The sequence below is a fragment of the Sarcophilus harrisii genome, chromosome 4, assembly GCF_902635505.1.
Source record: "Sarcophilus harrisii chromosome 4, mSarHar1.11, whole genome shotgun sequence".
Taxonomy (NCBI): Eukaryota; Metazoa; Chordata; class Mammalia; order Dasyuromorphia; family Dasyuridae; genus Sarcophilus; species Sarcophilus harrisii.
In genome coordinates, this window is record NC_045429.1 from 98,880,219 (window position 1) to 98,904,528 (window position 24,310).

The 24,310-nt window shown below is 43.9% G+C and overlaps 1 protein-coding gene across 18 annotated transcripts in view; it reads left to right on the top strand.

The window, feature by feature from the left end:
• NFASC (neurofascin) overlaps positions 1-24,310 on the top strand; it is a 240,772-nt gene that overhangs the window by 189,844 nt on the left and 26,618 nt on the right. For 5 of the 18 annotated variants that reach the window (XM_003767634.4, XM_031937208.1, XM_031937207.1 and 2 more), the window contains 8 exons: positions 720-942; positions 2,661-2,776; positions 4,584-4,788; positions 6,386-6,508; positions 7,776-7,949; positions 10,634-10,648; positions 18,544-18,807; positions 23,812-23,928. In XM_003767634.4, the coding sequence (XP_003767682.4) occupies positions 720-942; positions 2,661-2,776; positions 4,584-4,788; positions 6,386-6,508; positions 7,776-7,949; positions 10,634-10,648; positions 18,544-18,807; positions 23,812-23,928 (1,237 nt within the window). The other 13 variants (XM_023501922.2, XM_031937213.1, XM_023501926.2 and 10 more) reach the window with 7 other exon arrangements.

Genomic DNA, 24,310 nt, shown 5'->3' on the forward strand with positions numbered 1-24,310 from the left:
ATTATGGTACATCCTAGCTTCCAATATTACCTGTTAAAAACAAGTTTATATTTCCTAAACACAAATGAAAAGAAAGTATTCTTGGTGGTTTAAAAAAAAAGAAAAAGAAAAAGAAAAAAGGTAAACTTATGTTAAAATTTTGCCACAGATAATGGTGGATAATTGGGTCTTGGTTCTATATATAACAGCTAATAATTGTTAACATTTATATAGTGCTTACTATGTACCAAGCACTATGCTAAATACTTTATGATTCATTATTTTATTTAATTCTCATCAGCAGCTTGGGAGCAGTTAAGGGACGTGCCTAGAGTCACCTAATCAATAGGTATCTGAGGCTGAATTTGAACTTGCCCATTGGACTACCTAACTGCCCCTTCAGAGGAATAGGAATTCAAGATAAGATTTCATGGATTAGAGAATGTCCAACTCAAGAAACTCCCTTTGCCAATACGGAGTATTATTAGGCAGGATTTGAACCAAGTCTTCCTGACCCTGAGCCACTGTCTTGTCTCTCCTGTTGAGATGAATGCTAACTAAGGTCCATATTGTATTCTCAGCTTTCATTGAGGGAAGGGGCCGCTGGCTCCTATTTTACTTTGTAAGTCGGAGACTTGGGGCGGGAAGAGTTTTGGCCACAGGCAGCAGGACAGGGGGTAGTTGTGTGATCCAGATTCCTCCCTATCCCTTTCTGTCTGCTCTGTTTCTTTCTTGCTCAGCCCATGAATGCCACATCTGCATTTGGACCCAACCTCCGCTATATTGTTAAATGGCGGCGGCGAGAAGGAAGGGAGAGCTGGAACAATGCCACGGTATGGGGCTCCCGTTACATGGTGTCGCCGACCCCTGTCTACGTGCCTTATGAGATCCGAGTGCAGGCGGAGAATGATTTTGGAAAGGGACCCGAGCCAGACACCGTCATTGGCTACTCTGGGGAAGATTGTGAGTTCTCTCCTCTGTCTTCTCCCACCAAAACCCCTCAGATCCCACCTCCTGTTCTCCAGGAGGAAGCTACTGGTTAGAGGAAGTACCCTCAGATGTTTAGCCATGAGACCCAAATGAAGGCCGTCTAAGAGCATGGTGGCCAGTCTTGCTTCCAGCCATGGTCCGGGCACCTATATGCATGCCATCATGACTTCAAGCCAAGAGCTTGCAAATCAAAGCAGAGATGAGAGCAGAGACAGTTGAGGGCTAGCACTAAGCTAGGGTCTATCCAGGTTTTACAGGTGATCTGTAAGAAAAGCCTCAGAAGCCTGAGCACTTATGTGTTTGCCTTTGTGCCCCTGAACTCTCCCCCAGGATGACTTGTTGGTCTTTCAATAGATTAATCCCAGTGTTAGATGCAGGGAAATATTAAGGTCTCCAGAGTATCATCTGGTGTCATAAGGAGAGTGAGCTGTCTCCCCCTCCTATCTTGGATATCTCTCTTTAAAGAGGGATTTAAAGTTGGGACTCCATGGATTAATCCCAGTGTTAGATGCAGGGAAATATTAAGGTCTCCAGAGTATCATCTGGTGTCATATAGAGAGATGAGCTGTCTCCCCCATCCTGTGATGGATGTCTCTTTAAAGAGGGATTTAAAGTTGGGACTCCATGGATTAATCCCAGTGTTAGATGCAGGGAAATATTAAGGTCTCCAGAGTATCATCTGGTGTCATAAGGAGAGTGAGCTGTCTCCCCCTCCTATCTTGGATATCTCTCTTTAAAGAGGGATTTAAAGTTGGGACTCCATGGATTAATCCCAGTGTTAGATGCAGGGAAATATTAAGGTCTCCAGAGTATCATCTGGTGTCATATAGAGAGATGAGCTGTCTCCCCCATCCTGTGATGGATGTCTCTTTAGAGAGGGATTTAAAGTTGGGACTAGGTCTGATCTGGGAGGGGGCTATTGGAATGTCCTGACTGACAAAATGGAATGGCGAAGAGGCTCATACTTCTTGGAAATGCTTGACTCAGGACTGAACTTCTAAAGACCATCTGAGAACACAAATAGAGAAAATCAACAGGTAGGGATCCATTTTGCTCTTCTCTGCCTTCTTGGCCAACAGTCTCCAGATAGAAAAACATAGGTCTCTGTCGAAACGCATGTCCCTGTTACCCGCCAAAATCTCTGTTCATGCTTGTTTTAAAAGAGGAGATGAGGCAGAGATTGCCATTTAGAGCCCAATGGGAATAGTTTAACTTTCTTACTAGGAGGAAGGAGCTCCTCCAAGGTCATTATCTCCAGTGGAGGGGATGGGAGGTTTGGGTTCCTTTCTAGGGTACCCACTGAAGATGTATATAATAGCCTTGGCCATGATGAGAAGGCTATAGACAATGTGGGAAAGGTAAGAAAATCTTCAACGGTAGGAAAGAAGCTCTTCCATCAGAAAGCTTACCCCCACACATATATCCTGAAGTTCACTACATCCGGATGCCAGGGATGGGTACTGGGGAAGAAACCCTGAGAAAGAAGAGATATTCCCTGCCCTTGATGACCTCCTGGTTTAATTCGGGGAGCCCGCTCTCTGACATCAGGATTCTTTTTCAGTTTGCTGGTGGCTTGTGGGGAGTAACTGTGGGGAAAAAAACAGTCCAGAAAGGATTTCAAGGGGCCACAGGCAGTCGCTGTGACTCCATCTGCATAATCAAAGGCTCATCTCTCTTCCCCCACATTTCAGATCCCAGGGCCGCACCCACTGACGTAAAAGTTCGAGTCCTGAACAGCACAGCCATCGGCCTTCAGTGGAACCGAGTCTACCTGGACACAGTCCAGGGTCAGCTTAGAGAGTATCGAGTGAGCAAGCCAGCCTCCTGGCCCTGCCTAACTGCCCTGCTGACTAACCAGGGACTGGGGGGCAGCAGATGGCTGGTGCACTAATTCTGGATGGGGTGGGCAGGTTTGTCAACCCAGCTGGGAGAGCTAATCTTAGCAAAAGTGGGTACCTAGGATTCTTTTTTCAGACCACTATCCAGGTCATCACCAGTCTCCTTTAAGGCTTCTCACGAGGGATGGGTTTATCTAGTAGAGGTGACAGGGAGTCAGTTTGGATTGGCATAGCATAGTTTATCACATATTACACACGGGGTATGTGTAAGCCCTCATATAGGTGTGAAAATGATGCTGTGCTACCTCACCCCATCTCTTTAATTGCTTCTGGACTACTTTCCCCACCTCCTTTTCCTCTCCCAACGTAAATGTTTTTAAATCCCAAACTAACTGAGAATACAGCTAAAAGACCTCCAACTCCTTGGTATAATCACAGCCAACTCTCAATTATCCAGGGACTGACTGGGTGGAGTGTGTAGAACCCAGGTCCAAGACTTCTTGCAACACCTCTGCTCATTGGCCAGTCCTTCTGCAGAATAGGAAAGAGGGGCAACCTCTCAAATTAGTCCTCTTGTATAGCTCAGGTGAAAGTAGGGGTGGGCATGGGGTGGGGAAGGTTTATAACTAAAAATTAGTGGAGACCAACCTTGGGCTCCAGGGTGTGATCAATGGGATCATTCAGAGTTGGCTGTTGGGCAAGTCAGGGTGGGAATGAATTTATTTCCCATTCCTGGGAAATAAAGTAGGTAAGTAGGGTAAGAAAAGACATTGAGAGAAATTCTTAACTCAAAGCTTGTTTGCTCACATACTCACCCAGTCCATTTCTCTTGATTTTCTGCCCAGAGTTGAGAGAACATTAAAAGTTTTCTAACTCTGACCTCCTTCCCACCTAAGCCTGAACTTGCTCCCTAATGAGCCCTAAAAGCTCCAAATAACACTGGCAAGGGAGGAAGGAGGAAAGACAAGGAATAGAGACAGGGAGTGGTGATCACTACTTTCCACCACTTGCTATAAATCTATAAACGTTCACTTTCCTTTATTACAATATCATATTACAGAATCCTAGAATTAGGGGAAAAAACCATAGGAAGTCATTCAATTGAATCCTATGTCTGATATTCCACAGTAACCCCAATAAAGGAAGATTCTGTTTGATAATCTTCCTGTCCACCTCCCTGTCTCTAGAAAGAATATTATCTAACCTATCCCAGATAGGCGGTTGTCCAGCCTATTCCGAAATATCACCAAAGGGTTTGAAGAGAAACCATTTGGTGTCGAGGGATTAAGTTGGTATCTTCCTAAATTCAGATTTTCAGTTAGCTAAAATTCTCCACTTGTTTCTTAGCTAGTTTGAGGTGTGATCTTTGAGCACAAGGCAGAGTTCCTTCTGCCCTGGACTCCTGGGTTTTATTTATGACTCTGTGGCTGACTCACTGAACAGAGCTTGACAGAGCCTTATAGATACGTCCCCAGTGTGGACGAGCAGAGGCACACATTTGGCCATCCTGCCTACCCACCATTTCCAGGAGGTGACATGGATCGGAAAATGAATGAGACCAACAAGATATTTCACTTATCTGCCATAAATGGGCGCTCCCTCAGCCTTTTCATGGCTATACCTCCAACCTCAAGTTTGGGTGCTGAGGCTGTGCAGAAGATTCTGGGATTTGGAGAAAATTCTGAGTCAAATTAAAAGGCAGCCAACGCCAGCCACTAACAACTAACCAGACAGCTGGGAGGGCCGGCCTCTCATTGGTCTGCCTTTGTCCCCAAGGCTTATTTCTGGAGGGAGAGCAGCTTGCTGAAGGGCCTCTGGGTGTCTCAAAAGAGACAATTTGCCAGTTTCTCCAGTGACCGAGCCCGGGGTGTAGTGTCAAGCCTGTTCCCCTACAGCAACTACAAACTGGAGATGGTTGTGGTCAATGGGAGAGGCGATGGGCCTCGCAGTGAAGTCAAGGAGTTCACCACCCCAGAAGGAGGTAGGTCTTCATGGCAGTACCGCTCGGGCAGGAGCAGGGCGGCCACCCTGACCAGCCTGGTCAGGTCGGTATTGCTTCCGTATCAGCTGGCACGGGACAATGCAAGCCGAGATCCACGTGACTTTGGGGGAACCGTGACCCTCTGGAATCTCCTTGACTGGTCTGGGTGATCTCCAGCAGGAAGGCCATAGAGAGGAAAGCTGCTCGGGACTGGATGGAACAATTCCAGATCTGAGATTGCAGACTGACTCCCAAGGGAACCACCCAGATCCTCTCCCAGGCTCTCTGTGACCAGAGACAAACAGCTCATTCAACCCTGAATCCCTGAGGGACCCCAATTCAAAAAAGATACAGCAGCTTTGTCAGTATCATAAGAACACAATCTCCTGAACTCTCTCCCATCACCAGAAAGCCTTTAATTTGCGCTTCCCTGCACAGGGATCGTGTAGCAAGATACAAACTATTAGAGCTGGAAGGAATCTTAGAAGCCACTTGTCCAATTTTGTAGATAAGGAAACTGAGAGATTAAGTTGATCTGTCCAACATCACATAGCAAACCCTTGTCAGAACTAGTCAGAACATCACTCATGTTTATGGTAACACTTTGTTTACAAATCAGTTATTTATGTTATCTCATTTGATGCTCAAAAGCACCTTTTTGAAAGAAATGATGTCTATCATATATCTCCATTTTATAGGTAGATGACAAACCTAAAGCACAGGGAAATTAAGTAATTTGTTAACAGATGGTAGGGCTAAAATTTGAACCTAGATTCTTGATATATGATGATATATTATGTTATATTATACTATGCTCTTGAACCCATATTCTTAATATATGATGATATATTATGTTATATTACGTTGTGCTCCAAATTGAGCCTATTAGTTGATGGGACCAGCTTTGTTTAGGAGAGAATTTATCTGAGAGCATGATCATAGTCATTGATTTCTCACCTCTTTTTTCCTGTTCTGTTTTCTTTCTGTTTGCCATACTTTGCTGATTTTTTCACTTCTTCTTTTCTTCTTTTCCTTTTCTTCTCTCTTCCTTTTTTCTTTCCCTTCTTTCTCCCATCTTGGATCTCTCATCCCTTCACTTCCCTTTTTCCTCTTAATATCAAAAGAAACCACCATCAGCTTCTTGCCTCCCAGTAACCCCATCTCATGTTTCTGTCCAGTGACAGACCCTCACTCTGTAAATTCACACCAAATTGCTAAAAAAAGGAACAGTTACCGTACTCAACCTCAAAAGAATTCTCTAGAAACTTAGCATCCTTCTAGGGGCATAGTCAACACTCAGTCAATCCTTATTTAAGTGTTTGCAAGTTGGTTATTGATTCTTAAGGATCCCTGAGCTTAGTGGCAAAGATCCAAAGTTATATGTCCCAAAACACCCTCCCAAGCCTGGGGCCCCTGCCTCCAATTCGTGGTCATCTAGTTTTTAATTCTTCATTCCTCTAGTAGTTAGTCCAACATATATTGATCTAGAACCTGGGAAGTTTCAGTTACCTTCATGCTTGTGTTTTGTTTTTCCGGTCTTTCCCTTTGCCCTTCTGCCCCTCCACTCCTCTCCCCTGCTCTCTCCTCCTTCCCCAAGTACCCAGTGCCCCCAGACGTTTCCGAGTCCGGCAGCCCAACCTGGAGACAATCAACCTGGAATGGGATCACCCTGAACACCCCAATGGGATCCTGACAGGATACAATCTTAAATACCTTGCCTGTATGTATGGTTCATCCTCCCCATGCCTCCTCCTCCTTATCTGGAAAAGACCATCCCCATTCTAACCGCTCATTGCCAAGAAAACAGACTGAAGCCCATGTACTGAGTAGCCTCTTTGTGAAAGAGCCAGTACCATGTTCTTTGATTTAAAAGAAAGATACTTCAAAGGGCTCAGTCTGATGGAAGAAACAATTGCACCCATGAGAAACTCCCAGTCTAAAAATAAATAGTGCCTGACTTGGGAAAACTCCCAGACTGATGGAATGGGAGAGAAAAGGACTTGTATTAGATCCAGGCTCCCAAGACTCAGGAGCTTTCAAAGAAACATACAAACCAGTGGAAAGGGAGGGATGAAGGGGCAGGGGAAGGGTTGGGAAGGAGGGAAGGAGGAAGAGACAGAAGCAGAAACAGATACACTGAGATATAGAGACAGAAACATACAGAGAGATATAGAGACAGAGAGAGATGGAGACAGGCACACAGTCAGAGACAGAAAGACAGAGCAGGCAGACAAGAGAAATACAGTGCAGAGAAATAGAGAGAGACATAGATAGATGGGGGCGGGAGAGAGATCACAGCAAAGCAAAGTGATCTGAACCCTGGTGCCAAGGAAAAGTGGAATGAGAAGAAATCTGGGATTAGCTTCTCTTGCCCTCCATCGCAGTTACCTCCCTGGGGTCCCAAGGTATCAGAAGAGGGTTCATTATTTTGAAGATCTCCAGAGTTTTTAAGAACTAAAAATAGGTGGTGCAGTAGCTCTTCAGGAAGCTTAAAGGCTTCTTTACTTTCTTGATCATTACAGTTGTCTAACAATAGACTTTTTGTACTGTTCAGAATGGGACTTTTAAGTCTGACCCCTGAATCCTTTAAAGTACATTGAATGGGCCCTTTAAGAAAGAAGCCAGTAATCCTTGAAATCAAGCCCAATGACTTTGTATTAAGTTTTGTTGGTTTTTTTTTTTTTTAGAAACAGATAAATTCAGAACTTAGATGTATCTTCTATAATGCTTAAATGACCAGAGAGACTTTAAGACTTGGTCTAAATAGGAGCAATTACTTACTAGAGATGATGATAGCAGGGTGAAAATAGGAACTGTGTGGCTTCGGAGAACTCAAGAAACCATTCTGGCCAAGCCCCTGCCTTTAAACCTAACTGTCTTGAAGTTGGCCAGTTCCTCTAGTCCCCATAGTCACTTGCCAACTTCCACAGCTTTCTTTTAAAGGACCCTCAAAGTGAAAAACACTCTGCTCTGTTTTTTCTCTCCAGTTAATGGAACCAAGACAGGGAAGGCTGTGATTGAGACCTTCTCTCCCAATCAGACTAAGTTCTCAATACAGAGAGCAGACCCTGTGTCCCGATACCGCTTTTCACTCAGTGCCAGGACCCAAGTGGGTCCCGGGGAAGTGGTCACGGAGGAGTCTCCAGCTCCACCAAATGAAGGTAAGTTTGGTGAGCCAACTTGAGGTTGGATGAGCATCTGAAGGGGATGATACAGCAAGGAGCAGAAGCTAATGATCCTGATTTAATCAGTTGTCTGTTGACATGAACCAAACCATCTTTTTCTCCTACATCCACATGTAGCATCTCTGCTACATCCTTGGTAACAAGATCCCAGAAGATTTCTTCTCAGTTGAAGAGATTATATCTGCTCTACCTGTTAGAGAGAACTCCATACTGGGCCTGAGTTAGGCTACTTGGCTTCTAGAACACTTCTAAGTCCTGATGTAGATCTTTAGAAAGGTCCTTTAATGTCTATTCTTTCTCATAGGGACAAGAGGAGGATGAAAGGAATTGATAGATGAGGGAAGTTGCTTTGGAAATAAACTTATTACAGGAATACCATGGGTAATATGTGTGCTCACTAACCTAAGGAAATAACAATAGTGATAATAATATTCATGAGTATCCTGAGACCCCATACTTTTTCATAGGGTCCAATACTTAGCCAGGGATCAACTCTGGCCTTAGTATGGGACTTCTTGGAATTGAATGGATAGGAAGCAGTGATGGGCTTAGATTGAAGATCTAGGTTGCAAGTGGTCTTCTGTAGCTGCTCTTCCGGAAAAGTTGGGTGAAGGCAGCTCTACAACCTGAGTGAGAGGGAGTAGCATTTATTAAATGCTAACTATATCTCAGGTACTGTGCTAAGCAATGGGGAGCTAAAGAAAGGAAAAAATATAGTTTCTGCTCTCAAGGTCACACTATAATGGGCAAAAAAAGCAGGAGGAGGAAGTGGGCTGGGGGATGGGCATCTCCAAGCCAATTTCCCTAAGAGCCCAAATCATTTAGTAGTTTAAGGTACCAAGGTTGATTTTGTTACCCTACAGGATGAGTCTGGCTGAACACCAAGATCCAAGCTGTGTCTTGAGGGGAAATTCACTAGGGGCAGCTGTTGCTTAGCTGTCCGCCAAGGATCTCAGACTCAGAGCTGCCACTCTCTCTTGCCAAAAAGGCCTTATCCAGGAGAAGAATAGGGTTTATGTGAGGCCCTGAAAGCCACCAAATTGTCTGATCCAGTCTATAGAGGAAGAAAATCCCTATGTACCTCCAGAGACTAACATCCAGGACTGCTCCAAAAGCTCAAGGAAGCTTCCAGCTTCCCTTATCAGTGTCCTTGGACTTATCTAGACATCCCACAAATTCATCTTAAGGGACTCCTTGGAATCCCTTAAATTTCCACCCCTAAAGAGCTTTTTGACTCCTTTACTTGCCTGGTCCTAGATACCTGATAAGCCCACACCCCTTTCTCCTGTGGTGAGCCTCTCCATCTTTCTAATATCATGGGGTACTTTCCCAGCCCACTAAATCACAGTCATACCACCTTGACTGGGTCAGTATTTTTATAGGTAATAGGAACAGGAGTGAAATGGGCTTCTTGACCCATCCTTGTTACTTTTTGATCTCTAAGATCTGCTGGGGGAACATTGGAATAGACCAATATCGCACCTCAGCTCCTCGAAAGATAACTAGCTAATTCATGAAATAGCACCAGAACCCAGGAAGAAAAAAATCTGTTCAAAGCTCAACAGTCCAGCTCTGGCAGTGGCAGGAGATGAGGTAGGCAAAGAACACAGCTAACTTGGAAATAAGCTGATGGAGGAATGCTCTTTCTGGTCTGGAGAGAGTAATCATCAGAAGGCCGCGTCACTCTGCCCCTGAGCATTGGCAGGCACGTTTCCTGGGAGGAGGTGGAGACTGCATGCAGGCTTGATGACCCACATCAGAGAAGGACCCAAAGGAGATAAACATTCCTCCTCCTCCTCCGCCTGCCCAGCCCACCCCCAGATCAGATGCAGACAAGCAGATAAAGCTCCATTGTGACTAGCAAAGAAAAAGTTCAGCAGCTCTAGGGGATAAAAGGACAAAGCAAGACCTTCTCTCAGGCTTGGGTTTTTGCTATGAATCCTGGATTGTAACTTAGGGCCCTCAATCTAATGGGTTTGAGGAAAAAACTCAGGGGCAAAGGACAAGCAAAGGCACTCTAGAGCCATTGTCAGCATCTCTGTCCTACCAAACGTCCCAGGGATGATCTGGGAGTAGCCCAAGCCAGCTGTGCTCCCCTCTCTCCCTCCCCCAAACCCAATCTATTCCATTTAGTGCTGTAAGATCCATTCCTATGGTGAGGCTCTCCATCTCTCTAATATCATGGGGTACTTTCCCAGCCCACTAACTCACAGTCAAACCACTAGGTCAGCACTTTTATGGGTAATAGGAACAGGAGGGTAAAGGGCTTCTTGACCCATTCTTGTGACTTTCTGACCCCAGATCCGCTGGGGGGACATCTAGATACCCCACTTCAACTCCTAATTCATGAAGTAGCCCCATAACCCAGGAGGAAAAAAATTCTGTTCAAACATGTTCAGAGCTGGTGCAACCCTTCAGGCCGATTTTGGGGAAGCTGGAAGTATTTGCCAAGCGTTAGCCGGTGTTGAAGTGGATGTGGCATATGGGCACGATGGAAGAGTGGCCACAGACCAATGTCCCCTCAGTCTCACCATGTAGTGTTTAACCCCAGACCTTCTCCATGTGCTTGTCCTGTGATTTCACCTGTGCCTCTGTTTTCTCTTCCTTCCCTTGCCCTTCTCTCTCCTCCCCCCCCCCCCACTTGGGTGCTGTTTCTGAAGCTACTCCAACCCCAGGTATCGTACCAGCCAAGGAGGTAACCAGCATGGCATGGGGTGGTGCAGGAGGAATCCAGGCTGATCCAGGGTGGGGGAGGCCAGGGAAGATCTAGGGCAAAGCATGGATTACAATTGTCCTGTTCAGTGGCTGGAGACAAAGCCCAGAGGAAAGGGCCTTGTCCAGGGGAGCATTCAAAGCCCCCCAAGACTTACTTAAGTCATGGATCAGTGTCCCAGAGACGCCACAGAGAGAAGAGGACAGCTTTGAAGGGAATAGATCTCTTCCCCCAAACCTTCAACCTTAGGACTGCTGGCTGCTCTACTTTATACCTTAGAGATTACTGACCATCCATTGTGGAAGTCTAGCTGAGCAACTAGTGAATTTGTCCAAGAAGGCAGTCTCAGAGTGTGGAGGAGAAATGCCCTTCAGGGTCACAGATGGTACCAGGGGCTAGGTCATCCCAGGCCCTTCCCACCTGGTCTTGTTCCCAGCCACTGAAATGGGGAAATGGGGGTAAGAGTAGTGTGCATGCTGGCAGTGCATGCTGCATGGGTGCCCAGTGCTGGTTCTGCTGCTAGATGAGGGGCTGCCTCATGGAGACCGCCGTGAATGCAGTCTTGAATAGGGCCTTCCCTGCCTGTCTTAATGCGGGCTCCAATCCTACTGGCCCCTGAGTGATAATTGCTCTCTGCCTCCCAAGGAAGCCAAACTGCTTTAAAGAAAGCCCCCAGTCTAGAAAACTGAAAGGCAGCTTTTGAATGGGAGGGAATAAAAAGTGGGAGTAAGGGTGGTATCTGGTCAAAATGATAGCCAGAGTGGCCAAATTTCAATTCCTCCCTACAAATCCTTATCTCGGGATTTTGAGAGCTATTCAAGAGTCTTCCACTAAACTCTGACTTAAAAAAAATAAGGCAAATGTCTCCTAAGGTCCCTTCCTTGCTTTGGCCTGAATTCCCATCTGAATCTCAGTTTTACCATGGGAATTGGTCTGGATCAGGGAAATGAATCTAGAACTGGCAGTATATGAGTGCTGGGAAAAAGGGCTTAGCAGTTCAGTTGGGGTATAGATCACTAGGAACTAACCCTGAAAGAGCAGACTGGGAAGCCAGGAATAGAGTTTTCTTAAAGAGATTGGTTTTTACTCCACTCAGAAAGAAAAATTAGACCTTTTACCACTGGGTTAGTTCCTATCCTTCTCCCTTTCCCCACCCTCATTTGGGTTGATTCTCTTTGCTTTTGCATTTCCCTGCTTCCTTCTGTTTGTATCTAGCCTTGTTCTTTGTCAGCTAGAGATTCATCTCCTCCTGGAATTGTTCCTTCCACTAATCCCTAGAACCAACCAGGATCTGTGCACAGACAGGCATAGGCAGGAAGTTCTTGAACTGAGGCAACTGGGAATAAAAGAGCAGGGTTGAAGGCCATGATTGGTGCCTCCCCTACCATGTACCCTTCCTACTCTTGTCATTTCCCAGAGAGCTCAACTTGTATCAAAGTCTGCATAGAACACTGGTGGCCATTCAAGACCAGCACCAGTCTAAGGGAGCATCCTTCTTATGGTTGTTGTTTGTCCTTCATTCTCCAAGAGGAGCATGACATCAAAGAGGTGATGCCATATTAGACATGCAAATAAACTGCATTTATGTGAGGGAAGGCTGTGCAAAAGAAGAGGAAGCAGAGGAAACTAAAGAGGCAGTGAGCTCCAATAGCAAGAGCACTGAACCAGAAATCACAATGTGTTTGTGTTTTAACTGAAATTACTTTCTTGCTGTGTGATTTTAGAGAAGTCACTTGCTCATTCTGCTTAGTTTTGTTATCTGTAAAATGATCGAGTTGGACTAGATAATCTCTAGAGATCCTTGTCTAATTTTTTATGATATTTTATGAATTTGTAGGCCAGAGAGAAGCTCATCATTGATGTATCTAAGTTTCGATTCACTTTCCTCAACTTTGCAAGCCTACTATGTCCTAAGCATTGTGCTAGAGACCGAAAATATAAAGTCATAAATAAAACACTCCTTGCTCTTAAGGAGCTTGCATTCTATTGGGGGATGTAAATTGTACACGTCAAGCAAGTACAAAATACATGGGAAGTAAATACAAAGTGATTTAGGAGAGTGGGAGCATCTTGTGGGATCACAAAAAGACTCATATAAGAGGTGATACTTGAGCTGAGAAGCAAGCTAGAATTCCTAGGGAGGTGAATTAGGAAGGAGGACTTTCCAAAAATGAGAAACAGACGGTGCAAGGAAATAGTCTATGCAAAGGCACAGGGATAGGAAAGAGTCTCCTCTACAAGGGACCAAAAGAAAACTGTGTTGGTGAAAACATAATGTGTGTGATTGGAAAAGACATGTTTAAAAAAAAGCTTGGAAAGATAGGCTGAAGAAAGACTTTAAATGCCGATGAAATGAAGTTGTTTTTTATCCTAGAGAAAATAGGGAACGTAGAACTTTTTTGAGCAGGAGAATAACATGTTCAGACCTGTATTAATTTGGAAGCTGTGTGGACTGGTAAGAAGAGACTAATTAGAAGGTTATTTCAATAGTCAGGTGAGATGTAATGAGAACTGAAGTAGAAATGTGGCTACATAGGGGGAAGGGGATGGAAGAAATGTCATGGAAATAAAATAAACAAGACTTAGCAACTGATTGACTGGGAGAGAGGTAAGGTAAGAGAAAGTAAAGAATTAAGTTATGAGGTGGAAGGTGTGAATCTGGATGACTGGAAAAAATGATGTATCCTCAGTAGGGAAATTAGGGAGAGAGGTAGGTTTGGAGAGAAAGCTATGTTGAGTTTGAGCTGCGTGTGGTACAAGTAGTGACATAGACAGTAAATACTTGGCAATGTGATGCTAGAACCCAGAAGAGAAATCAAGTCTTGGAGTCATCTGCCTAGACATGAGAGCCATTGAGACTCTGAAAGAGAGAAGGCCCAGGATGATGCCTTGTGGTACACTCATAGGTTAGGGGAGGGAGGCACATGGATTTAATGAACCAATGGACTGAGATTCATTCTAACTCTGAAATTCTTTGATTCTATAATAGAGGAAGAAAGGGAAAGAAGGAAAGGAAGGGAAGGAAAAGAAGGAAGGAAGGAAGGGAGGGAGGGAAAAAGGGAGGGAGGGAGGAAGAAACAAAGAATAAATGAATGAAAGAGAGAAGGAAAGAGAAAAAGAAGGAAAGAAAGGAAGGAAGAAATCAGCATTTATTAAATACCTACTATGTTCCAAGCACTGCACTAAATGATTTACAAATATTTTATTTTATCCTTATAACATCCATGAAAAGTAAGGTGCTACTATTATTCCTGTTTTACAGGTGAGGAAACTGAAGCAGTTTACAGTTTACAGTGAGGAAACTGAAACAGAGTTGAAGTTTGACTTGCCCAGAATCACATAGCTAATAATTATCTGAGGCTGGATTTGAATTCAGGTGTTCCTGATTCCAGATTCAGTTCTCTAAGCACGGTGCTACCTGGCTACCTCTAGGGAAGGGTTACTCACTGCCAATTGTCAAGAGGAGGATAGATGACCACTTGAAAAGGATAGAATAAAGGGGACTGATGTTTAGTTACCCATTGAACTGAGTATATTCTGAGTTCCCTCCCCATTCTGAGGTTTTATGTGAGTCTGTGTTTGAAACCTTTATTCTTTTTTTGTTTTTTCTGTTTTTCTCCAAGCCATGAGTTCTTAAACATTTTGTGTCATGATCCCTTCTCAATGTGATGAAGCTTATGATTTTCTTTTGAGTATAATGCTTTTAAATACAAAGTAAATGTACTGGATTATAAAAGAAACCAACTATTCTTAAATACAGTTATCAATGTTTTAGTGTTATTGGGGGAAAAAGCAAGTTAATTAAATTTTATAATAAATACAGTTATCAAAATATTAAACAAATAAGTTCATGGATCCAGGTTAAGAATGCCTGTTCTAGCCCCTGTCTTGGGAGAATTATTTCCTTCCCAAATTGGACCCATTAGAATAATGATGACTCCTGATCAAGATCTCATGAAAATCAGGTCCATGGCTGCTAATTACAATGATCCTGGTCATGTTCCCACTGAGTTTTTGAAGAGTTCTATCCCTGAATCACACAGTGGATGACAGCTGACATCTAGACAAAGTATAGCATTGGACTGAATATAATAAGGTGAAATTCAGTAGGGATAAATGTAAAATTTCAAACATAGGTACAAAAAAATCAGTTTCATAAGTATAATAAAATCAAAGGGAATAGATCGTGGGTAGACAGCAGTAGTTCTTTAAAAAAAAAAAAGCTGGGAGTTTAGTGGGCTGCAAGCTCACCTTGTGAGCTATGGAAGCCAAAAAAGATAAAATTACTTTGGACTCCATTAAGAGGGGCCTAGTTTCTAGAAACTGAGGATAACCCCATTGTACTGCACTCTCATCAGACCTCATCCAGAGTGTTGTGCTCAGTTCTGGGTACCATAGTTTCAGAAAGACATTAATAAGCTGAAGTGGGCCCTCGTGGAGGGGCTGGGGAAGGACCCTGAGAATATCTCATAGGAGGAGCAATCGAAAGAACTACTATGTTCAGCCTGAAGAGAAAAGACTGAGCTGAGAAACAAGATAGCTGTGTTCAGGTATTTGAAGGGTTGTCATATGGAGAATGATTAGATTTGTTCTGTTTGGCTCCAGAAGGTAGAATTGAGACTAATGAGTGGAAGTTACAAAGAGAACATACAGGTTTAATGTCAGTCGGTCTTAAATAATCATATTTTAAGCATCAGGAAAAACATCCTAACACTTAAGAGATGCCCAAAGGTGTAATGGTCTGCCTTGAAAGGTGATGGACTTCTTAGAAGTCTTCAAGCACAGGCAGGGGACCGCTTGTCTGCTTTGTCTGGTGAGGTTTCCCTTCCTGTAAGGGCTGGGAAGTTTCAACAGGCATAATGCTAAGCAAAGGTGGCAAACTCAGCCCCCGCAAGGCTGTGTCATTGGGAAATGTTTAACAAATAAAGAAAAATACAATACGACATAGAAAATGCTGAGGTGTAATTTTCTCAGTAAATAAGTAGGCTGCAAGGAGCTGAGTTAACATCATCAAACTGGACAACCACTGAAGTTACTTCCAGCTCTGAAATTCTGTGGTTCTGCTTCTGTATGAGTTAGACTTAACAACAACCCCCACCCCCAGCCTCATGATGCAAAGGTCACAGATGTATTTGAGATGGACTCTTTGTGTGGCAGGATTCTATTAAGAAGTGTAGACTTGAAGGACTGACCCTCCACTTTCCCCAGGTCCCCAGTCATTTCATCTTTTCTCAGATGTGTAGACTGAACTAAATGACCTTTGTTCTGGGACATCTGACCTGGGGACAGATGGTTGTAAAAGCTTTTTCTTCTCAGAAAGCATTAAAAATATAAGGTTTTTGAGGCAATTTTATTTGGAGGTTGAGGAGGTTGTTCAAAATGACTACTCGAATACCCAACTAACCCCCTAGCTCATGATAAAATTGTCACCCCCTACTAATGAGTTTCCAGACTTGGAGCAGGGCTAATCTTGTTTTCCAGTCTCTTAGTCATTGTATCTATTTTCAAAGATGAAGGGAGGTGATACAATATGTATCCTTGACATTGCTACTCTGATAAAATATACGTGAAATATTTTATAATTTCAGATTTTGGCAAAGAGTAGCTATTCATTCAGGCTTTTAAAAAAACAGCACGAGAGTGGAGGAATGGGGTTTGAAATCATATATGTGTGTGTATTACATATGTGTGTATATATATAAATTATATATGCATATGTCTTATATATATGTGTGTGTGTATGTATATACATATATAAAGTATATATGTATATATGTGTGTATGTATTTTTAAGACTTTCCTACTGACTGAGGGTTATTTGGGACAGAGGAGAGTGTAACGACATAGCTTCGAGCCTCAGGAAGAATCTATGGACTCTCACATCACTGGCTGGCCTCCCAGTGTGCCTTTTGTGGTCTGCACCCCCAGGGCCCAATAATTTCTGATCTTCCCAATTGGGGCCAGGCCTTCCAGGGCCCAGGAACCGCCTCTATTTTCTCTATGCAAGTTTTGTAGTTTGGTGACCTGGGCAAATGAAAGGGATCTTTGTGTAGAGTGGGGCTAAGAAAAGAAGGTTCGGGATCCCTAAATTCTTTTTCCCAACATGGAAAAGCCCCTGACATGCCCCACTTCCACCCCAGCTGGGAGGTTTGCCTACTATTTTCTTCTCTGAAGGACAGTGTGATGCTGGGGGGTATGAGGTAGGAGGAGGCAATCCACATGTTTTTGTCTTTTTGTCCTTTAAAGTTATTTGGGCATCCGGTAAGAGGAGAGCTGCCCAATTTCTGTGGATCTCTCACTCCTGATCACCTGATGGCATAAATGATAAATACTAGATCAGAGACTGCAAGAAGTGAATATTATAACATTCCCAAGTCTTCAGCTGCCTCAAGTAACTAGAAAAGAAGCAAAGTATTGCCTCTTTACCCTCCTCCACAGCCTAGTGCTGCTCTCTAATATTCATTGTGGGGCAGGCAGGGCTGTGAGAAGGGTCTGTAGCAGGGGTCCTCAAACTATGGCCCGCAGGCCAGATGCAACAGCTGAGGACAATTATCCCCGTCACCCAGAGCTATGAAGTTTCTTTATTTAAAGGCCCACAAAACAAAGTTTTTGTTTTTACTATAGTCTGGCCCTCCAACAGTCTGAGGGACAGTGAACTGACCCCCTATTTAAAAAGTTTGAGGACTCCTTTGTGTGTAGAAACTTTACATGTGACATCACTCCTGAGTGAATTCTCTTAGAAGGGAGATGGAGAGATGGCCATTGAACAGCATTGTTCCCAACTGCAGATACTTCCCATCCACTTGCAGCAGAAACTAAAATCATTCACATGGTGGGGGACAGTTCCTCAAAGTGTCTCCAGACCTGTTGACCACAGTGGTCCTGGCCAGTTTCTACTGAGTTTTTGAAGGGCTCTATCAAAGAATGGATGGCAGCCAGGATGTTGGCAGGGAAGGACATTGGACTGAGTCTAATAAGGTGAAATTCAAGAGGCATAAATGTGCAAAGTATGAAGGAAATCAACTTCATGATTATGAGATTGGGGTGGGAAGTAGGACATGGATAAACAGCAGTTGTTCTGAAACAGATCTTGGAGTTTTAGTGGGTTGCAAGCTCAGCCTGAGTCAGCAGAGGAAATGTGGGAGCCTAGAAGGGTAATGTGATCTTGGACTGTCTTGAATCAGGGAAAATAGCTGTGAGAGGCCAAAAATCATAAAATGTAATACAGTTTATGTCAGCAAAATATTGAACTTAGCCCATTTCTGAGAGTGGAAAAGAAAGTCTCAATTTTTTGAGGCTGTTTTTTGTCCAAAAGAGATCCTGCAGAGTATAATTTGGGGAATAGGGGCGGTAAAGTCCAAGGGACTGTACCCTGGGCATGGCAGACTGTGTGCCCCAGGGGCCACCCAACTGAGGATCCCCTTACCTTCTTATCCCCTGGTACTGGCTGAGTGGGCTTGGATCGGGATATGGCTCCTGCTTGGGTTTGGTCTTGTGTCTTCCTGGCTGCTCTTTCCTGTGATTTCTGACGTTCCCCTAGGTCTACAAGATTCTGTGCATCCTCTACCCCTTCTCCTGTCTTGGCTGGGTGCATGCTGGGTGCTTTGAGCCAATGCAGATCATCGAGAAGAAAATGAAACACACTCTTGAGCTTCATTTTCATCATTCCACACGGTTGTGTTCTCAGCCATCATGGTTCATCCAACATACCCTTTGTTTCACTTGGGGGATCTTAGCTCCAAAAGCCACATCTTCTCCCCTGGGGCTTCCTGCCTCTTGGGGCAGGGTTGTGGGAGTGTGTTCAGAGTGGAGAGTACCAAACCAACCAGACCCGGCTGTTTTACGTTTCCCTCTCAGCTCCCACCATGTTGCCTCCAACTACAGTCAGTGCAACGAGTGCGGCGAGCAGTACTGATGTTACTGCCATAGCCACCACCGCCGCGGCCACGGCAGTCCCCACTGTGGCACCTACCACTACTACCACCACTGCTGCCACCTCCACCACCACCACCACCACCTCCACCACCACCACCGTCGCTACAACTGCTTCTACTACCACTACCGCTGCCACCACTACCACGGAGAGCCCTCCATCCGCCGTGACTAAGATACAGGACACTGGTATTGCTGAGCACACACTTCCCTTTCCCCTGTAGCCTCTGCCCCTTCCCATCCCTTCACTCTACTCTTTAGTAGAGATACATACATAATCTTCGAGCTGGAATGATGTATGTGGACACTCCTTGGTGGTTCTAGTCCAAGGAATCATGTATACAAGGACCGATTCATGTCCCCGTGTCCAGGGAGCCCCAGAATTCCTGGCCTGAAAATGTCTCAAAGGTCTAGAACCTGAATTCTGTTCCTAGGCTTACTGCCTAATCTGCATCATAATCCCTCACTCTTCCTGGCCCTTTTGCAAAACCTTAAAGCACTGTATAAACCTGAGCTATCATTATTTTTTTTATTATTATCATCATCATCATCAATCAATCATCATCATTAGTTTCTCTAGCTGATGAAAGACAGATGGGCAGGATCCTTCCACCTCAGATATATAACAAGCTCAGGTCCTTACCCAGAGATTCCCAGTCGTCCAGACCAAAGCTAGACTGAGGGGTGGGCAAGAAAGGCAGCTACTCGGAGCCCAACTCACTTGGGGTTTAATGGGAGCAGTGTGATGTAGCAGAGGGCAGAGGCCCCAGGTTCAAATCTCACTTCTGCTGCTTATTTCCCATATGATCTGAGGTAAATCACTTGCTTACTGGACTTCATCTGTAAAGTAAAAAACTAGATTCTTTATTTCTAAGGTACTTTCCAGCTGTAAGTCCTATAAGCCTCTTTTAAATAGGCCTTCTCTTAATGCCAGGAAAAGCCACACTCCGTGGGCCCTAAGTATTTATTTTGTGATGCGACAGTAAAACATATTGGTGAAATTTTACTGTACAGAGAGGAATGATTTTTTAGTCCTGCCCAAAGTGAACTAATGACATACCCAGACTGTCTTAAGCCACAGAGTTTGCATTGGGCACAAGGTGTAGTGAAACACAGATAGGATCCTGCATCCCAGATGCAGGACTCCTGGGCAAGGAGTAACCCTCTCAATGCATGAGCCAGGGGTCTCATCCTAGAGAGCCAGGCAGGCAGCAAAGCTCTCTGCTACCGTATCTCACTTACCACCAGCAGCCGTGTCTCTGTATCAAGAGTAGAGCTGCAAAATGTATAAAGGGATCCCCAAAAGACAAGCTCACGCCCAGAGCACCTGATCTGTGCCCCTCATAGAGCTATCTCTGGCTCTCATTTCCCCTCCCTTTCCTTTTAAAAAGAATCAATCATAGGAGTGCTAGGAAATGGTACTACCATCAAAGAGTCTAGTAATGACCAACAGTGCTAAGCTGCTGTTTCCATTGATATTCCCCATACCCTGTAATGTGTGGAAGTAAAATGATGGCCATTTTAGTGGCTGCTCGTAAAAATCAATCTAAGACCCAGCCTGCTGGGATGAAACATAAAGGAGTCAGGACGGGAAGCTTTGTTTTTCCAGTATGAGGAAACTCCTTGGGGAATTCAGCAATACTTCTAACTGAGCATCAAACAGCCTTCTATTGCCTCAAAAGGAAGGGTCTCTCATGGAGCCAATGTGCCAGCTGGAAAGTCAGCATGAGAGAGACAGTGACACTAGTGGGAGAGGAGGGGTAGGGGGCAACCAAGGAAAAAGGAAGCAAATTTGCCTGTTCTGGTCCCAGCTGCAGTCTTCGCCAGCTGTCAAACCTGGGGCAAAAGTGCCTTCACCTTTCAGGGAATCTCTGTCCTGCTCCCAGACCCCATTTGGTGGACTAAGGGCAGCCACCATGCCACATGTGAAAATCTGATTTTGCCAGCGTGTGGAACTCAGTCAACAAGCATTGTTGGTGTGCCGCACACTGTGCTAAGTGCTAAGGAAAGGCACTCACCGAGGGTCATAGTGCTAGGAAGGAGTCCAGAGTAGAGTTTGGACCCCCTTGACTGCAAATCTAATTTTCTAATTATTGTGCCACACTGCCTTAATTTTGAAGATTTTGGTGAGTCAGGGCTAGGCAAATAAAATGCTTTATGTTCTCAGAAGACAGGTAAAATATTAGCTCAAAATCAGTTTACAACACTAACCATTTCTTTGACCTTGAAAAAGATTTCTCTACAGAAGGGTAGTATTTAGTGTTGAAGTAATGTTGATTTTCCGAACAAAAATTGACTAGGGAAAGCCCTAGTGATAATTACTGTGATAGCCATAAGTGATTGAAAGATCACTGGAAGCTGCCATCTGCTAATTGGTGGATTAGTATGCTTTTTGAGTGATAGCAAAAAGTGTTCAGTTGCTGAGGTTGAGCCTGATAATATTCAATTACCTTGCACTCTCAGAAAAGGCTCACAAAGAGTGAACAAGAAACAACCTTACCCTCTGGTGACATCAGAAAGTCAGTACTGCCATAATGAGCCAATACTATGGATAAGTACAGGTTCTGTCTATGACTGATCCATGGCTATTCTCCCCTCCACCTAGCCTCAGACATTAGAAATGTCCTTCAACTGGACTAACCTCTCTTCATACCCCAATCTGGCTCTTTCATCTACCAATTCATCTCAGCCTTTTGGGAAGCTATTTCCACTTTCAGCCTATACTATTGCTTGAGGGACAACAAGTTCTATAGACTTGTTTGAAGGATTTTTCTTTCATTTGTCCTAAACTTCCTTTCAGACTTCCAAAGGGGGACCCTCTGGTTCGGTATTCTGGATTTGGTGAACTAGTCTGAGTTCACTTTATTATCATCACTCTCTGTAATCTGTAAATGTTGATATTTTTTATCTACCTCCATCTTTCCAGACCTGGACTTCTCCAGCCCTCCAAATTCTGGTTTATATTTTTCATTTCCTTTCTCTAGACCTACTCCAGGTCTAAATACCTGGAGGCATTTAATCAAATATACTCAGATGTACATCCTTACCCCAACCACAGAAACCACTCCTTTCTAGCTTTCACCAGAAATAAGAATAGGTTCTTACTATGACTTCCTCAAAGCCTGCAATTCAGTTAGAAATTGTCCAACACAACCACTTCAGGCAGAAAGTCTTGAAGAGAAGTACAGAACTTTAACCAGCCTGACAATCCTATTGGAGACTTCCAGGCAGTTCTATCCATGAAGCCAAATTTCTGATGATTTGCCCAGCACAACCACTGTTCACAGTGCTCAAGGAGCTTTTAGGGGTTTAGGGGAAGGCTGGAGGCTTTAGGGGAAGGGTATTACTTTAGCAAAGACCAGGAAGCCCATTGTAACTTCTGAACCCTGCAAGCTGAGTTATGTGCCACACAGACTGTACTGAGTGCACTTGGTTCATTTATTTTTGAAAAGTGAGTAGGTGACAGTACCCCCTTGCATGCTAATAAAATATACAGGAGCCACGCTTGTAAAGTCTTTGAAATATGAGACTTCATGCTAGCATTCCACTATTAAATCTTTGCTGGGAAATGGGGTAATCAGGCTGCCAGGTCTCCTGAAAAATGACTGTGTTTGAAGATTAGCGATGTCTTAGATGCAATGGCTTTGATAGTGGAGCTCCCAGCTATTAAGAGCTGGGTAATTGATGCCTTGTCCAGTGCATAGAGAGTAAGCATACCTACTCACACCCACCCCTGTCTTACGAAGCAGAGTGGGGAGAATCCAATGTAGAGGAAAGGATTCCAGGGAAATGTTCTGGGCTTGTCTAGAGGTGATCTGCCAAGAGGAAGGATCCTATCTTATTCACCCTGTCCTGAAGGAATTGCTGATGAGTTTAAGATCTTTCAAAGTGCAGTCCCAGATCATTAGAAAACCTTTGGGTAATGATGGGGAAGGGAACAGAATTCATGGCTAAGCTCTTTCTGAGCAGGTATGATCTCCTAAGGTGATCCAAAGGCCTCTTTCAAGTCTGTCTAGTTTAGACTTTCTCCCAGTGTTTCTCTGGATTTTTCCCTATAAAAAATAGCTTTAAATATCTTATTACAACCATCATACATCAATATAAACTAAATTTACTATTTGCATGTAAATGAATTACTCTCCAGCCATAAAGTAGCATTATGACATTTTGTCAATCCCTTCCTCCAAATCTCCATCAGGATTCTTTGTCCAGCCTCATTCTCCCCATATGATTATAAACCTATAATCACATCCTCCGTTTTCTGCATCTGCTTTTTTTCCTCTTTGCCTTATTTCATAAAGGCCATTCCAGATTTCCTTACATTCCTCCTGCCTGTCCATCTTAATGGCATTGAGACATCCCATTCCATTAACATACTGAAATTCTTTTGACCATTTCCCTATTGTTGTATGTTTAGGTTGTATCTTATTGTTTGCAGTTGCCTACAATGAAAATCTTTGAAAAAATAGATCTTTTATTGCTACTGCTGCTGCTGATGCTTTCAATTTTACTGTCGGGGGTTTCCTGAGTAATGGAATTATTGGGTCAAAGGATGTGATTACTTGGGTAACTTTTCATGCTGCCAGATTGTACTCCAGAAAAGCTTTCCATTTCCCTTCATGCCCTGTCTCCCTTCATACACACATATTCACAACCCCCAGTCTAAGAAATTACCTTTTACCTTGTCACTTCCCACCCCATCACAGGTCATGACTTCCATTTGCTATTGAAACAGCCACTCTGATCATCATAAAAAAAAAAAAAACTTTAGCAGTTTTAAGGACAAAGAATATCAACCCAACCCTTCTATGCCCAACCCAAGCAAGGGGGGATACTTTTTCTCCTTTCCTCTGAAAAATGGAACCTGTTTGGAGATTCCAAACCTTTCCATAGCAAACCCAGGCACTATAGGGAGGTTTGGATAAGAAACCAGGCTTTGAGTTGAATCCCCATTTGCATCACATAGGGGTTACTCAGCTATCCCTCCACACCAGGGTCAGCCTGCATGCTAACACACACTGGGACTACTGGTTTTCAGCCACCCAAGGCTGAGACTTAGAACTATGTTGGAGCCATGTATAATACCAGGCAATTTCTGACTCTCTGTTCTTTCCCAGCAGACCCTGGCCTGTGAGTGTGCCCAGCCCTGCCTCCCCCCATCATTACTAACTCCTCTTCTAACCTATTCACCAGCCCCCTATGGACAGTCCATATGGAACTTCACGGTGAAGGCCAACAGTAAATCGGCCAACCTCACATGGGACCACAATCTCGAGCCAGGAACTGACTTTGTGATTGAGTATTCAGACAGTAAGCATTGGCCTGCATGGCAGCAGGGGGATAGTGGTGGATGCCATTTAAAAGATGCTTCTAAGCATCTAATAAAGGCCTTTTAACCTGGGGTTAATTATGGCCTCATGAAATATATATATATATATATATATATATATATATATTTATATTTATATATGTATATATATTGGGTTGGGGAAGGGGGGAAGGAGAAATAGTAATGGTAGTCAGAAGGAAATAAAAAACAAACTACAAGGCTAATGAAGTCTTTAGGAGCCTACTAAGCATGCAGGGGCCACCAACCCTTCCCAGAGTTTCTTCCTTGCATAGGGATGAGGTCTTTTTCTTTTAGATCATCAGCGCCAAATAAGCTGGATCTTAGTATTGGGCTCCTTAGGGA